This window comes from Hyla sarda, chromosome 6, assembly GCF_029499605.1.
Source record: "Hyla sarda isolate aHylSar1 chromosome 6, aHylSar1.hap1, whole genome shotgun sequence".
NCBI lineage: Eukaryota > Metazoa > Chordata > Amphibia > Anura > Hylidae > Hyla > Hyla sarda.
Genome location: NC_079194.1, coordinates 272443377 through 272458595, shown reverse-complemented (window position 1 = coordinate 272458595; position 15219 = coordinate 272443377). Strand labels below are relative to the sequence as shown.

Here is a 15219-nt window from a genome sequence, read left to right as displayed (position 1 = left end):
AGGGACATGCTGTGGGCGTCCTAGCCCATCTCACTTAATGGACCACACGGGCAGTATCAGCTCAGGGTGCCTTGCTCCCCACGCTTCCTTCCTGCCATAAAAAAGAAAAGAAAAAATGGTTACTCAGACCATTTGGTGGCGTTTGGCGCCCTCTTGTGGCCAATAATTGTATTGTGCCATTGTTTTCCATTGCTTCATGTGAGCTCCCCCTTGGGGCAACCAAGTGCTATTATAGCCTTGGTCTGTCATGTCTGTTTTTATCAATTTAATATCTGCAGGGTCCCTTTCTACGGACTGTATTGGGGGCCGCATTATTTGCTTCTGTCCCCCTGTGGGTGACCTACTATTGACAAATTACATTGACTCAGTTGGGGTATGCCTCTATACCTATTCTCTGTAGGGTTCTCACTCTGTCAGGGAGTGTATGCGTACCACCGTGGAGGGTTGTTAAGGGATTTCACAATCCCTTGGTAACTACCGGGGCTATATTCAGTAACTTTTCTCCCCTGCCACTTTGTATCATACATATCCGTCGTGTCCACGGCCGACTTCCAGTCCCTCCCTACCGAGGCAAGACACTGGTGGTGCACTTGCAAGGGTTTTTGCATTCCTGGCGGACGCTAAGGTTGCTTTTGAGGTTCCTCCTCTATAGTGTTGAGCGGCATAGGCCATATTCGAATTCGCAATATTTTGCTAATATATGGACGAATATTCATCATATATTCTCAAAATTCGCATATTCGCAATATTCGCTGCCTTTTTTAATATGCGCCATAAAATTAGCATGTGCCTTCGCCATACAATGTGCATACGTATGTGCAATATTGTGTGATAAAAGAGCTAAAAGAAGGGAGGGATCAATATGCGTGAAAATTTGCATATGCGAATTTTCGGGCACCTGCCAGTCTGACACAGTAACTAGTATTGGAGCCTTGTTTACACCACAAGCTGGAAGCAATGAGGAATGATCACTGTGATGTTTACTGTGAAAAAAAGAAGCGAATATTCGTAATTGCGAAAATATAATCGCAATATTCGCGAATTTGCGAATATTCGCGATCAACATTACTCCTCTGTCAGCTCTGCCAGCCACCCATGAAGGTGGTGTTCTTGGCATGTCACACAATATGATTCCCCCCTCCACAGGCTGTCGCATCAGTGGCTAGTGCTCTGGATCCCCACGTCCAGTACAAGGTCTCTGTGGAAGTTTCCCTGGGCAGGGATTAGACATTATATCAATATGCCAGACAGTAGTCTCACCTGTCACTAATCTCACAGCTGCCACGTCCGTGGCTGGCATTCCAGTACCCCACTGCTGTGCGAGGTGTCCAAAGAAGTGACCCGTTGTATTCTATGGACCCATACCAGTAAGTCAGACAGTGGTCTGCGTGGTTTCCTCCGCCGCCTGTCACTCATCATTCGGCTGATGTATCTACGGCTGGAGTTCCGGTACCCCACTGCTGTGCAAGGTGTACGAAGAAGTGACCCAGCGTGTCCTATACGGTGTAACGGGGATACAATACACAGCTCCTAGGCCTCCCCTCCCTCCCAAATGCGACAGAGGGGCACAGTGATTGTCTATCTGGCTATCCCCTTTTCACCAGCACCTGGAGGTGTATTTATGCAGCCAGACTGTTGTCTGCATGGTCTCTGCCGACACTGGTCTCCCCTCTCAGGGCTACTCTGGGCATGGTCAGGTTTCCTGTACCTCACTGCTGGTGTACGGAATCTGGATGAGGGTCCCTGGAGGTCCTCAGGACTGATGCCAGTAAGCCAGGTTTTCGTCTGCTGGGTCTCCTACACTGCCAGGTCACCCATTAGTTTGGCCGCACTCCGATACCCCATTTTCTGTGGGTGGGTTTGAAGATGTGACCCTGAGTGTTCCGAAATCCTATCCCAGTCAGCCAGATGGTTGTCTGCAGTGTTTACTATTACATCAGGTCAACTGCCATTCACTTCCTACACCGTGGATGGAAGTTCAGACCCACTGCCAAGGTGTATTTCCAAGTGATACAATGCACCACACACTGGTTTGCAGGGTTCCCTCCTTTACCAGGTCCCTCTTTACATACCTGCCCCTCTCTCGGCTGATGGCTGGTAACCCACTTTCTGTGTGCGGTTCTGAATGTGGGACCTGTTGTGGCCATGGTCCTTATGCCAGATAACCAGACTGTGTCTGCATGGTTTTTTAATCCGCCAGCTCCCGCATCTGCAGTCCGGTGACTCAGTTTCCATGTGAAAGTTCCACAGTGTCTCGGTGGGACTGTGTCTGCATGTTTCCTTTCCCACATACATCCTTCCTCTCTTGCGTCTGCGACAGCAGTCCTGGTGTGTTGCACCACTAAGAGATGGGGTGTGGGTGTTTCCTGCAGGTTCCATCGACTTTCACAGCAACAGAAGCACTCTGTTCCCCTTTCTAAAGGTGCAACGGTGGTCTGCAAGGGGGCATGGTTGTGACACACCGTTGGGTGCTGAGCTGTCTTCCATACTGCTGGACTTTTGGATGTCTGCGGTTTCTTTCACGTCTGCAGCCTTGGTACCCCACTACTATCATGCGGAAACCATGTCTATGTCCCTACGTATGCTGGGCCACTCTGCACGTGTAGAGCACACCTTCCCTTCCTTTCGGTTAGGTGTGCCTCAGGCTTTCCTGTGATCTTGTTTCCACAGGTCTACGGTGGGTGAGCCCCTCTGTTCTGGCATGGGGCCTGATGGGGCGACACAGTCAGTTCAGCCCCCCCACTCTGCCTCCAGGTATCTGTCCTGGGCTCCTGTGCAGGGTGTTTCAGGCACCGGCTCTGTTGCCTTAGTCACGACCAGAATAGCTCCATTGTCGCCCATCTGGTCTAGGGTTTCACCATGTTGGGGTGTTCCTCTCAACGCTTTGGTTGCTGTGTGTGCTTCTTACTTGCATTCAGAGTCACGCCTTTGTATCTTTTGCCCAGCACCAGTGTCCAGAATTACGATCTCTCCGGGGACACTAATTGGCTCCTCCATACCTCAATATGTTGTTGCAGGGTTTCTGGGGGCTACATCCACCTAGTACCCTAGTACTTTGCCCCTTGCATTCAGGCAGCATTTCCCTGCTCCTATAGTGCCTGGCGCACTTTGATCTGGGCTGGCGGTTTTTGGTCTGCAGCTGTTCAGGTTTTCAATTTTTTTTTGCATTGGGCCTCTCTAGAGCCGGTTTCCATCTTTCTTCTTTTTGCCGGTGGTTTTCTGGTCTCCACCTCCTCTGCTCTCCTTTTGCTCAAGCGTATGCAGCTCTCCCTGGTGTTTTTTCTGCCATGTTCTCTTGAATCAGTTGACTCTGGATGGGGTTCTCTTGTTGTGTCCCTTTCCATTTTTGTTTCCCAGCTGGGCTAGCCCTCTGTCTGGTTCTGTGTTCCTTGGAGTTGATTTCCTACCAACTCCTGGGATGGTTCCGGCCCATCTGGCTTCCTAGTCGACTTTTTCTTGTCTCTCTAGGTGGACCGTAGGTTTAGAGTATCTACATAGGACCGTCTCTTCCTTTGGCGTCCTAGTACATTTCCAGGGACAGAGGTTTCTCCGGGAGCTCAGTTTGTGGGCTTCGGTTGTTTCTGCCCAGAATCTCGTCCGCAGGCCTTATGGTCAAGTGAGTTCGGTCTCTGGACTGATTCCCTTTCTCTGGTGGTTGTTTTTCCCACCCTAGGGGACTGCGTTGGTACGTCCCATCAATATAGGTGTCCCCCAATGAAGAGCGACCGAGAAAAGGAGATTTTATGTACTCACCGTAAAATCTCTTTCTTGTAGCCTTCATTGGAGGACCCCACACCCACCCATTTCTTCATTTTTGGTCCGGATCCTCTTTTCAGGTTATTGGGTTTTTGTATCCGGGATTCTTTTCTAGGGTCCTTCGGACATATTTCTTTGTTGGCTTCTACTGCTTTGTGACAAAACTGATAACCTCACTTCCAGTGGGCGGGTATATCCTGTCAGGGAGGAACCGACTTTTTTTTCCTAGTGGCTAGAGCATATACCATCAGTATAGGTGTCCCCCAATGAAGGCTACGAGAAAAAGATTTTACGGTGAGCACAAAAAATCTCCTTATTTAAAGGGGTACTCCGGTGAAAACCTTTTTTCTTTTAAATCAACTGGTGGCAGAAAGTTAAACATATTTGTAAATTAGGGAATGCAGATATGTGTAGCTCAACCACAAAAAATGAGCGAGGTTAACTAAAAGCTCTCCCCCACAGAGAGATATAAAAAAAATGATAAAAATTGAATATTAGTCCTCAGCTCAATATCAAAAAGATTAATGGGGGATGTCTGGTATCAATAATAGAGAAAAAACAAAATTGGTATATAAATTATATTTAATGGATATTAAATAGTGCGTTCCCGCAGGGCCCTACGGTGGCGCACAATTGGTTAAAAAGTAATAAATATAAAAAATGCAACAAGTTATTACACTACAGAGCGAATGATACTCTTAATAACAAATGTATCTATTATGGCTAACAGCCGTATAATGATACACTGGGTGATAATGTGACATACAGTGTTACTCTGATCAGAATGGTAGTAAATTCAGTGTGCACAAAAATAAAAAAAAATAAAAACGTTCCTCCTGGAAAGGAAATAGCTTGATAGAAAAAATTAAAATTAAAATTAAAAATAATAGATAAAATATGCAAAAAGTCCTGTAAATAATAAAAGTGACAGTCCTATAGATGATGGAGTTGTGTCCTGTAGGGTGGATCCTACAATTGGCCTGGAACAATGTCCTGCGATAAAATCGTATGCTGTATATGATTATAACATATAAATCAATTTGTATAGTGGGTATTAGAATTGGATCGCTGTTGCCGGTTTCTCCACTCCACAGCCAAATGGCCTGCAAATAAAAATATAATCACTGGCACGATTGTGCCACTCACCGCACCGCTGGTGGACAGATGGACGATGGACAAATGCGCTCTAGCTGGGGCGGCGTGATGGTCACAGGATATACAGCTGTTCTCACCGGCGAGCTGTCCCTTGGCGTCGGGTGTACTCTAGCCGGGGTGGAGTGTTGGTCGCAGAATATCCAGCCGCTCTCACCGGCGAGTTAACTCTTGGCGTCTGACGTAGCAGGTCAGCTGATGGCAGGTCAGCTGACCTTGTGCGAGAGGTTAGTTGATACTAGATGACGTTGAATATCAATGATGCATGCAGATAGAAATATTAATCCAATGATGGAGGGCTCTGCACCGGTTCAGCAGATGGATTTGAATACAGGACCATGTAATAAATGGATAGTAAGTGAGATCTCTCCAGAGAGGAACTGTCCAATCAGTGCTTGTATAACCGCAGCTGTAGTGTGAACTGGACAATATAAAAAGGGGAACCACTGAGGAAGGGGCACTACTAATCTGCTTTGAACCCCGAAACGCATTTGGTGACTGTGATTGAGCCTTTTTATATTGGTCCAGTTCACACTACAGCTGCGGTTATACAAGCACTGATCGGACAGTTCCTCTCTGGAGAGATCTCACTTACTATCCATTTATTACATGGTCCTGTATTAAAATCCATCTGCTGAACCGGTGCAGAGCCCTCCATCATTGGATTAATATTTCTATCTGCATGCATCATTGATATTCAACGTCATCTAGTATCAACTAACCTCCTGCACAAGGTCAGCTGACCTGCCATCAGCTGACCTGCTACGTCAGACGCCAAGAGTTAACTCGCCGGTGAGAGCGGCTGGATATTCTGCGACCAACACTCCGCCCCGGCTAGAGTACACCTGACGCCAAGGGACAGCTCGCCGGTGAGAACGGCTGTATATCCTGTGACCATCACGCCGCCCCGGCTAGAGCGCATTTGTCCATCGTCCATCTGTCCACCAGCGGTGCGGTGAGTGGCACAATCGTGCCAGCAATTATATTTTTATTTGCAGGCCATTTGGCTGTGGAGTGGAGAAACCGGCAACAGCGATCCAATTCTAATACCCACTATACAAATTGATTTATATGTTATAATCATATACAGCATACGATTTTATCGCAGGACATTGTTCCAGGCCAATTGTAGGATCCACCCTACAGGACACAACTCCATCATCTATAGGACTGTCACTTTTATTATTTACAGGACTTTTTGCATATTTTATCTATTATTTATTTTTTTTCTATCAAGCTATTTCCTTTCCAGGAGGAACGTTTTTATTTTTTTTTTATTTTTGTGCACACTGAATTTACTACCATTCTGATCAGAGTAACACTGTATGTCACATTATCAACCAGTGTATCATTATGCGGCTGTTAGCCATTCGCTCTGTAGTGTAATAACTTGTTGCATTTTTTATATTTATAACTTTATAACCAGTTGTGCCCCACCGTAGGGCCCTGATATTAAATATCATTTATATGCCAATTTTGTTTTTTCTCTATTATTGATACCAGACATCCCCCATTAATCTTTTTTATATTGAGCTGAGGACTAATATCCTATTTTTTATCATATTTGTAAATTACTTCTATTAAAAAATCTTAATCCTTCCAGTACTTATTAGCTGCTGAATGCTACAGAGGAAATTCCTTTCTTTTTGGAACACTGATGACATCACGAGCACAGTGCTCTCTGCTGACATCTCTGTCCATTTTAGCAACCGTGCATAGCAGATGCATAGCAGATGTATGCTAAGGGCAGCATGGTGGCTCAGTGGTTAGCACTGCTGCCTTGCAGTGCTGGGGACTTAGGTTCAAATCCCACTAAGGACAACAAAAAATAAAGTGTTATTTTTATTATAATAACCTCAGCAGAGAGAACTGTACTGATGTCATCAGAGAGCATTCCAAAAACAAAAGAATTTCCTCTGTAGTATTCAGCAGCTAATAAGTACAGGAAGGATTAAGATTTTTTAATAGAAGTAATTTACCAATATGTTTAATGTTCTGCCACCAGTTGATTTAAAAGAAAAAAGGTTTTTACTGGAGTACCCCTTTAAGTTTGGTAAAAAAAAGAAAAATGCTAGGTCATGAAGAGTACATTTTTAACAAAGAGTGTAACAGGACAAAGGCTAACATAGTGTATGCATACACCTATGAGCTTTAGTTGTATCTTCTTTTTCACCAAGCTTGTGCATCACAGCCCTGGTGCTATCACTAATCCCAGACTGTAGCTGTAGTAATAATCAGAGTACAATCCTTTTTTTTTAATTTATTTTTTAAACACAAAGAATATTGAAGTTTTACATAGATTATCTAATACTGTTTTATTTTTTTATTTTTTTTTTGGGTGGTGGTGATGGTGGGTGATAGTAGAGATAGATTTTGAACATTGCAATTTTTATTTCTGTACTGCCACTTGCCTGCTGAAAGTTTTATGCAGAAGTTTCAAAAAGCTGACTTTTTTTTTCTTTTTTAAACTTTTTTAACAACCATTACAGAATGTCTAATGATTTCATAACACATAATCGGTACATGTGAATGCAGATTTAAAAACCTCCACTATGATCTCAGCATTCTCCTCAAAGAAGTCACTGACCTCGCAGACAGAGGCGTACCAAGTTCCCCTTGGGCCCCTGGCGAGGTGCTGTATGGGCACTCCCCCCCCCCCCCCCCCCCCCCAATAAAAAATAAATACATATGGATTAAATATTCTGCCCCACTGTATGGATTAAATACTGTGATTCCCCTGTTTGGATTAGACATTGCAACCCCTAATATGGATTAGAGACTCTGTCTTCCTCCTCCAGACCCCTAAGGCTATATATTTACATGGTGGATTATGTGTGGAATGTCTGCCCAAAAAACACTAGCACCGCTTGGAAATGCGCCGTCTTTTAGACGGCAATGCATTTCTGAGTGGAATCCACAGAAAGAATAGACATGTCTATTCTTTCTACGCACCTCGGAATTTCCGCGGCAGATGTTGAAGTTAATGGCAGATTGAAATTAATGGGACTATGCTGCAGGGAATATCCGTGCGGAATATTCCTGTGGACATTACACCATGTTACATACCCTAAGTTCTCTCCACGCTGAACCCCTAACCAGAGACCTAAGTCCTCTCCACGCTCCTTTTCCCCCCTCCCCAGACCCCTAAGTCTTCCTCCCCACTCCTCTGTCCCCCTCCCCAGACCCCTAAATTCCCTTCACGCTCCTCTGCCCCACCAGACCCCGAAGTCTTCCTACCCACTCCTCTGTCCCCCTCCCCAGACCCCTAAGTCCTCTCCATGCTCTTCTGCCCCCTCAACCAGACCACAAATGTGTGTATGTATGATAGATGTGTATATGTATGATAGATGTGTGTGTGATAGATGGGTGTATGTATAAAAGATGTGCGTGTTAGAGATCTATCATATATACGTCTATCATATATACATCATACATACTAACATCTTTCATACATACGTCTATCATACATACATCTATTATACACACATCATACATACGCACATCATACATATGCACATATATCATACGCACACACATCATACATATTATTACACACATCATACATACATACGCACATACCCCCTCATCCTCGGACTCCTCACCCTCCCTTTCCCCCATCCTCGGTTTCCTCCCCCTCCCCCCATCCTCAGTCACCTCACACCCCCCATCTTCAGTCACCTTGTCCCCCTTCATCCTCAGTCACCTTATCCCCCCTTCATCCTCAGTCATCTTGTCCCCTCCTCCTCAGTCACCCCGCCCCCCCATCCTCAGTCACTTCATCTCCCATCCTCAGTCACTTCATCCCCCCATCCTCAGTCACTTCACCCCCCCCTTCATCCTCAGACACTTCACCCCCTTCATCCTCACTCACTTCACCCCCCCCCCATCTTCAGTCACTTCACCCCCCCCCATCCTCAGTCACTTCTCCCCCCCATCCCCAGTCACTTATCCCCCCATCCTCATTCACTTACACCCTCATCTTCAGTCACTTCACTCCCCCATCCTCAGTCATCTTATCCCCCCTTCATCCTCAGTCACCTTGTCCCCTCCTCCTCAGTCACTTCACCCCCCTTTCATCCTCAGACACTTCACCCCCTTCATCCTCACTCACTTCACCCCCCATCTTCAGTCACTTCACCCCCCCCCCATCCTCAGTCACTTCTCCCCCCCATCCCCAGTCACTTATCCCCCATCCTCATTCACTTACCCCCCCATCCTCAGTCACTTCACTCCCCCATCTTCAGACCCCTCCCCCCCCTTCATCCTCATACACTTCACCCCCCCATCCTCAGTCACTTCACCCCCCTATCATTAGTCACTTCACCCCCCATCCTCAGTCACTTCACCCCCCCATCCTCAGTCACTTCACCCCCCCCCATCCTCAGTCATTTCACCCCCCCCCCTTCCTCAGTCACTTCACCCCACATCCTCAGTCACTTCACTTTCTCTCTTTACAAGCTATATATGTATACTGCAGCTGCCATCTCTATGGGTATATCTCAGGATATAAATAGTACAAATATATTGTAGATATACAAATCTCTTATGGCAATATACACACATTGCAGTGTTCTATTTTTACTTTGGTTTTCTTACAATTGTGGCAAAATGCTATTTTACCCTGTTTCGCTAAAATGTGAAATAATTCAATAAGCAAGCACAGCCTAAAAACTTTAAATCTTCATAAAACAAATTTTGCCTCATTGCAATATTTCTCTAACTAAAAAACAGTTTGAAAAAGAAAATGAATCAAAACTGCACATAATGTGAACTGACCATACTTATCAGTTGATTGAGTTAACCTGGGTGAACTCCAACTCAAGCAGCCTGATTAGATGACCAGGTGCAGTGATCAAACACCACACCCAATCACTCTTTACAGGTAGAGGATTAATGGGAGATACAGGCTGCATTACAGAACCATTTCAGAAATGGATTAACTTCCAAAATGGAGCCTAACCCATACCTGACACATCAGCTAAAACAGGTAATTAGAAGGCATACACAAGAATCTTCAATAGCATATGATGCACAATATAAGCAAAAGAAAGCTTTCCCTGAGGGCTTCTTTTTTTATCTACCTTACTTTTTTCTTTACAGTTATGCTATTGTGTAAGTTCTATTCAGTACTTATTAAGCTTATTTTAGTATCCACACTTTCAGAATCATGGGTTATAAAATTTATCTTGGAGAAGATAGAAAAAGAAAAGAAAGAGGCCTACTTTACTTGCTAAATCATATTTATTTAATTTCAGGATTTTCAAACTTGGTTGGACCTTCGAGAATTGGAAACCAAAGTTGGACAAAGATACATTACCCATGAGAGTGATGATGCAAGGTGGCAGCGATTTGCAGAGGAATGTGGTATTGAATATCCTCAACATTTTGTCATGGGACCTCAATATGATGAAACTGAAGAGGAAGATGAAGAATGAATGTTTTCTGCATGTGTGAATATTGTTTATTTGTCAGGTTAAATACATTGCACTGTGAGCAATCCTTTGACGCTTACTATGTGACAATTTTTTTTTTATTGTTACTTGTGGATGACTTGTCCAGTGTCATGAATGTTTGTTAGACAAAAAGCTGGACAGTAAGAATATATTTCTGATTTATATAAAGTTATGTATAAAATGATATTTGTTGTAACCATAAAGGTTTGATATTCATTAACACCAAAAACATGTTTTTTTAACACTTACTTGATGGAATTCAGTGTATTTAAATTTTATGTAATAGAGCTGAATACTTTCACTGCAGAATAAGACAAAGCTAAAATATGTTTTAATATGTCAGTTCAAAGAGAGATAAGGGCCTAAAAAATTTCTATTAGTCTTTAGAAAAAAGCATATTTCTATTAGTCTATGTTCAGATGGTGGAATGTTTGCATGGAAATTTTCTGTGCGGAGATTTCACTGACAGCTGAGAACCGGCAGAATATACCGGTGCTAGAATTGCTTGGAATTGTGCTGTCTCATAGACATGTCATTTCTTTCTGCGGACTACAGAATTGGAATTTCAGCCAAATTCAGCCATTTGCACAGTGCGGCAGAATCCCATTGAAATCAATGGGACTTTGCTGCAGCAGAATGTCTGTGCGGAATTACGGAAGGAAATTCCATTGTGTGAACATAGCCTTACTGTCTATAGGTACCACAAGATGCTTTAGATTACTATATCTCTGTGGTTATTATAATCTCGTTGTTTCCTGAATAGATTCATTGTATAGTCCACCAGGAGAGAGAGAGAGTAGTGTTGCTCGCGAATATTCGCAATTCGAATATTATTCGCGAATATCGCATATTCGCGAATTCGCGAATTTCGCGAATATAGCGCTATATATTCGTAATTACGAATATTCGTTTTTTTTTTGTTTTTTTTTCTTCACAGTACACATCACAGTGATCACCCCACTCTGCTTCCAGCTTGTGTGGTGTAAAGAAGGCTGTAATACTACGAATTTGCGCGTATGCTAATTTTGTATATGCTAATATTCACATATGTTAATTTTCGCATACGAGAATTTCCGCATATGCGAAAATAAAACGAGAATATAACGAATATGCGAATATTTGCGAATATATGACGAATATTCGTCCATATATTCGCGAATATTCGCGAATTCGAATATGGCCTATGCCGCTCAACACTATGAGAGAGAGAGAGAGAGAGAAATCATTCTGCACAACCCACTAGCAACAGTCCATGCAGTGAGTAGATGTAGGTCACTCCAGAATTTCAATAGCCAGATTAAATACAGCATGGTGCTTAGCTGTTTAAGTGTGAACAGAGTTAATGAAAGCAACATCCACATAGAAATGTAGAAAGTACAGAGGCACTCACCAATGTCCAATAGATTTTATTATAATCTCTGTGAGCGTACACACCAGGCATGCAGCGAACAAAAGGGCGACGGCCCCTTACAGATAAATCCCACTTCCACTGCCCCTATTGTAATACCCAAGCCCCTCCCCTTATATACACAAAGTTTATTTAGATCACAAACACTTACATACCCTACAAAATACCTTATCTTATTATGTCAGTTATAAGAGCTGATTAATAATATCCAAAACCATAAAGTAAAAATGCACAATTTTAATAATTAAAAAATAGACCAAGGAGTCCTAGTGCCTGAGTTTTAAATATCAGGGAAGTCTCTCCTTCCATAGAAACCTAGCATTATGGTCGCCACCGTTATTGAAAGTGCTTTATTGATCGTTCAGTCATTACAAGTCATACAATAAATTAAAATCACACAAAGCATGACAGTTCAATACACAGCAATGGTTCCCTAAGCTATACATCGCACTGCTACTCTAACTCTCCACTTAATCCTTTAACCTCTTCAGGACGCAGGGCGTATGGATACGCCCTGCATTCCGAGTCCTTAAGAACGCAGGGCGTATCCATACGCCCGTGGGAATTCCGGTCCCCACCGCTAGCCGGTTGGGGACCAGAGCCGGATGCCTGCTGAAATCATTCAGCAGGCATCGCGGCATATCGTCCAGGGGGGTCATTATGTCCCCCCATGACGGTGATGGCCGCAGATCGCTGGACAATTCAGCCCAGCGACCTGCGGCGATTCCGGGTCAATCGGGTCTCCAGTGACCCGGTGACCCGGAATTACTGGCTGATCGGGCCGTCTCTGATGGAGGACGTGAGCGGGTGTGGGCAGTTGACCCCATCAGCTGGGGACCCCTATCCCTGGGCCCCTGTTGGGATCGGGGCCCCAGGAGTGGCGGCGGCGGCGAGGGACTGACCTGTGTGCGGCGGCGTGGAGCAGCAGCTGGAGGGGATTGACAGCCTCCTGCTGTTGCTTAGCAACAGCTCCCGGCATGCAAAAAGGGCATGCTGGGAGCTGTAGTTATGCAACAGCAGGAGGCAGACCACCACAACTCCCAGCATTCCCTTATGGGCAGTTATAGTTTTGCAACAGCTGGAGGCACATTTTTTCTATGGAAAAGTGTACCTTCAGCTGTTGTATAACTACAACTCCCAGCTTGCACAAACAGCTAAAATGCATGCTGGGAGTTGTAGTGGTGCATCTGCTGGTTGCATAACTACAACTCCCAGCATGCCCGTTGGCTGTCGGTGACTGCTGAGAGTTGTAGTTTTGCAACAGCTGAAGGCACACTGGTTGTGAAACACAGAGTTTTTTTTTTTTACTTAACTCAGTGTTTCACGACCGGTGTGCCTCCAGCTGTTGCAAACTACAACTCCCAGCATGCACCGTACATGCTGGGAGTTGTAATTTTGCAACAGCTGGAGGCACACTGGTTGTGAAACACTGAGTTAGGTCACAAACTCAGTGATACATAACCAGTGTGCCTACAGCTGTTGCAAAACTAAAACTCTCAGCATGTACAGTCTGTCAGCGCATGCTGGGAGTTGTAGTTTTGCAACAGCTGGATGTTCCCTCCCCAATGTGAATGTACAGGGCACACTCACATGGGCGGAGGTTTACAGTAAGTATCCGGCTGCAAGTTTGAGCTGCGGCAAATTTTCTGCCGCAGCTCAAACTGCCAGCGAGAAACTACTGTGAACCCCGCCCATTTGACTGTACCCTAAAAACACTACACTGCACTACCACAAAATAAAATAAAAAGTAAAAAACACTACATATACACATACCCCTACACAGCCCCCCTCCCCTCCCCAATAAAAATGAGCAACGTCTGGTACGCCACTGTTTCCAAAACGGAGCCTCCAGCTGTTGCAAAACAAGTACTCCCAGTATTACCAGACAGCCACTGACTGTCCAGGCATGCTGGGAGTTTTACAACAGCTGGAGGCACCCTGTTTGGGAATCACTGGCGTAGAATACCCCTATGTCCACCCCTATGCAAGTCCCTAATTTAGGCCTCAAATGGGCATGGCGCTCTCACTTTGGAGCCCTGTCGTATTTCAAGGCAACAGTTTAGGGCCACATATGGGGTATCACCGTACTCGGGAGAAGTTGTGTTACAAATTTTGGGGGGTATTTTTTGCTTTTACCCTTTTTAAAAATGTAAAATTTTTGGGAAAACAAGCATTTTAGGTAAAAAAAAATAAAAAATTTTTTACATATGCAAAAGTCGTGAAACACCTGTGGGGTATAAAGGTTCACTTTACCCCTTGTTACATTCCCTGAGGGGTCTAGTTTCCAAAATAGTATGCCATGTGGGGGTTTTCTTGCTGTCCTGGCACCATAGGGGCTTCCTAAATGCGGCATGCCCCCAGAGCAAAATTTGCTTCCAAAAAGCCAAATGTGACTATTCCTCTTCTGAGACCTGTAGTGCGCCAGCAGAGCACTTTTCACCCCCATATGGGGTGTTTTCTGTATTGGAAGAAATTGGGCTTCAAGTTTTGGGGGGGTATTTTCTGCTATTACCCTTTTAAAAATGTAAAATTTTTGGGAAAACAAGCATTTTAGGTAAATTTTCTTTTTTTCTTTTTACATTTGCAAAATTCATGAAACACCTGTGGGGTATTAAGGCTCACTTTATCCCATGTTACATTCCCCGAGGGGTCTAGTTTCCAAAATAATATGCCATGTGTTTTTTCTTGCTATTTTGACACCCTAGGGGCTTCCTAAAGGTGACATGCCCCCCAAAAACCATTTCAGAAAAATGTTCTTTCCAAAATTCCCTTGTCGCTCCTTCCCTTCTGAGCCCTCTACTGCGCCCGCCGAACACTTTACATAGACATATGAGGTATGTGCTTACTCGAGAGAAATTGGGCTACAAAACAAGTAAAACATTTCTCCTTTTACCACTTGCAAAAATTCAAAAATTGGGTCTACAAGAACATGCGAGTGTAAAAATGAAAAATGAAAATTATGGGGGGGTAAGGAGGGGGTGAATCACAGGGCCAAACTACTGGCCAATAACTTCAGGGGGACATGGGGAAGAGTCTTCACTCCTCTTCTTCATCAACGCCTGGACTGTCCAAGATGGCATAGTCTCTTAGCAGGCTCCGGATGAACCTGCAGCAGTCCCGGACGGACATGTTCTGCCTGTTGATCACAAGGTGGGTTCTGGAAAGCCAAACAGCATCTCTAAAACAGTTCATAAGGCGCTATGCCTCCTGGATAGCCTCCACATCGTGGGCCCCAGGGAACAGACCGTAAAGCACCGAATGGTATGATAGGCAGTTCCTGCATACAGAGTCTCTGAGTTCATGTTCCAGGGCATCCAACAGACCCTGTGCAAAGGGGCACTGACAAAAGACGTGCAAAGATGTTTCCTCCACGTAGGGGCAGTATTGGGTTCTGCACAAGTCGTGGGTATGCATGAACGACCTAAGATACAGTCCTTCCTAAATGGCCAT

The 15219-nt window shown here is 44.5% G+C and overlaps 1 protein-coding gene across 5 annotated transcripts in view; it reads left to right on the top strand.

Moving 5' to 3' along the window:
- Positions 1 to 10609, top strand: part of LOC130277062 (serine/threonine-protein kinase D1-like) — a 188413-nt gene extending 177804 nt beyond the window's left edge. For all 5 annotated transcript variants that reach the window (XM_056527327.1, XM_056527326.1, XM_056527325.1 and 2 more), the window contains one exon: positions 10164 to 10609. In XM_056527327.1, the coding sequence (XP_056383302.1) occupies positions 10164 to 10343 (180 nt within the window). In that variant the 3' untranslated portion in view covers positions 10344 to 10609. The remainder of the gene's footprint in view (positions 1 to 10163) is intronic.
- Positions 10610 to 15219: the final 4610 nt, after the last annotated feature.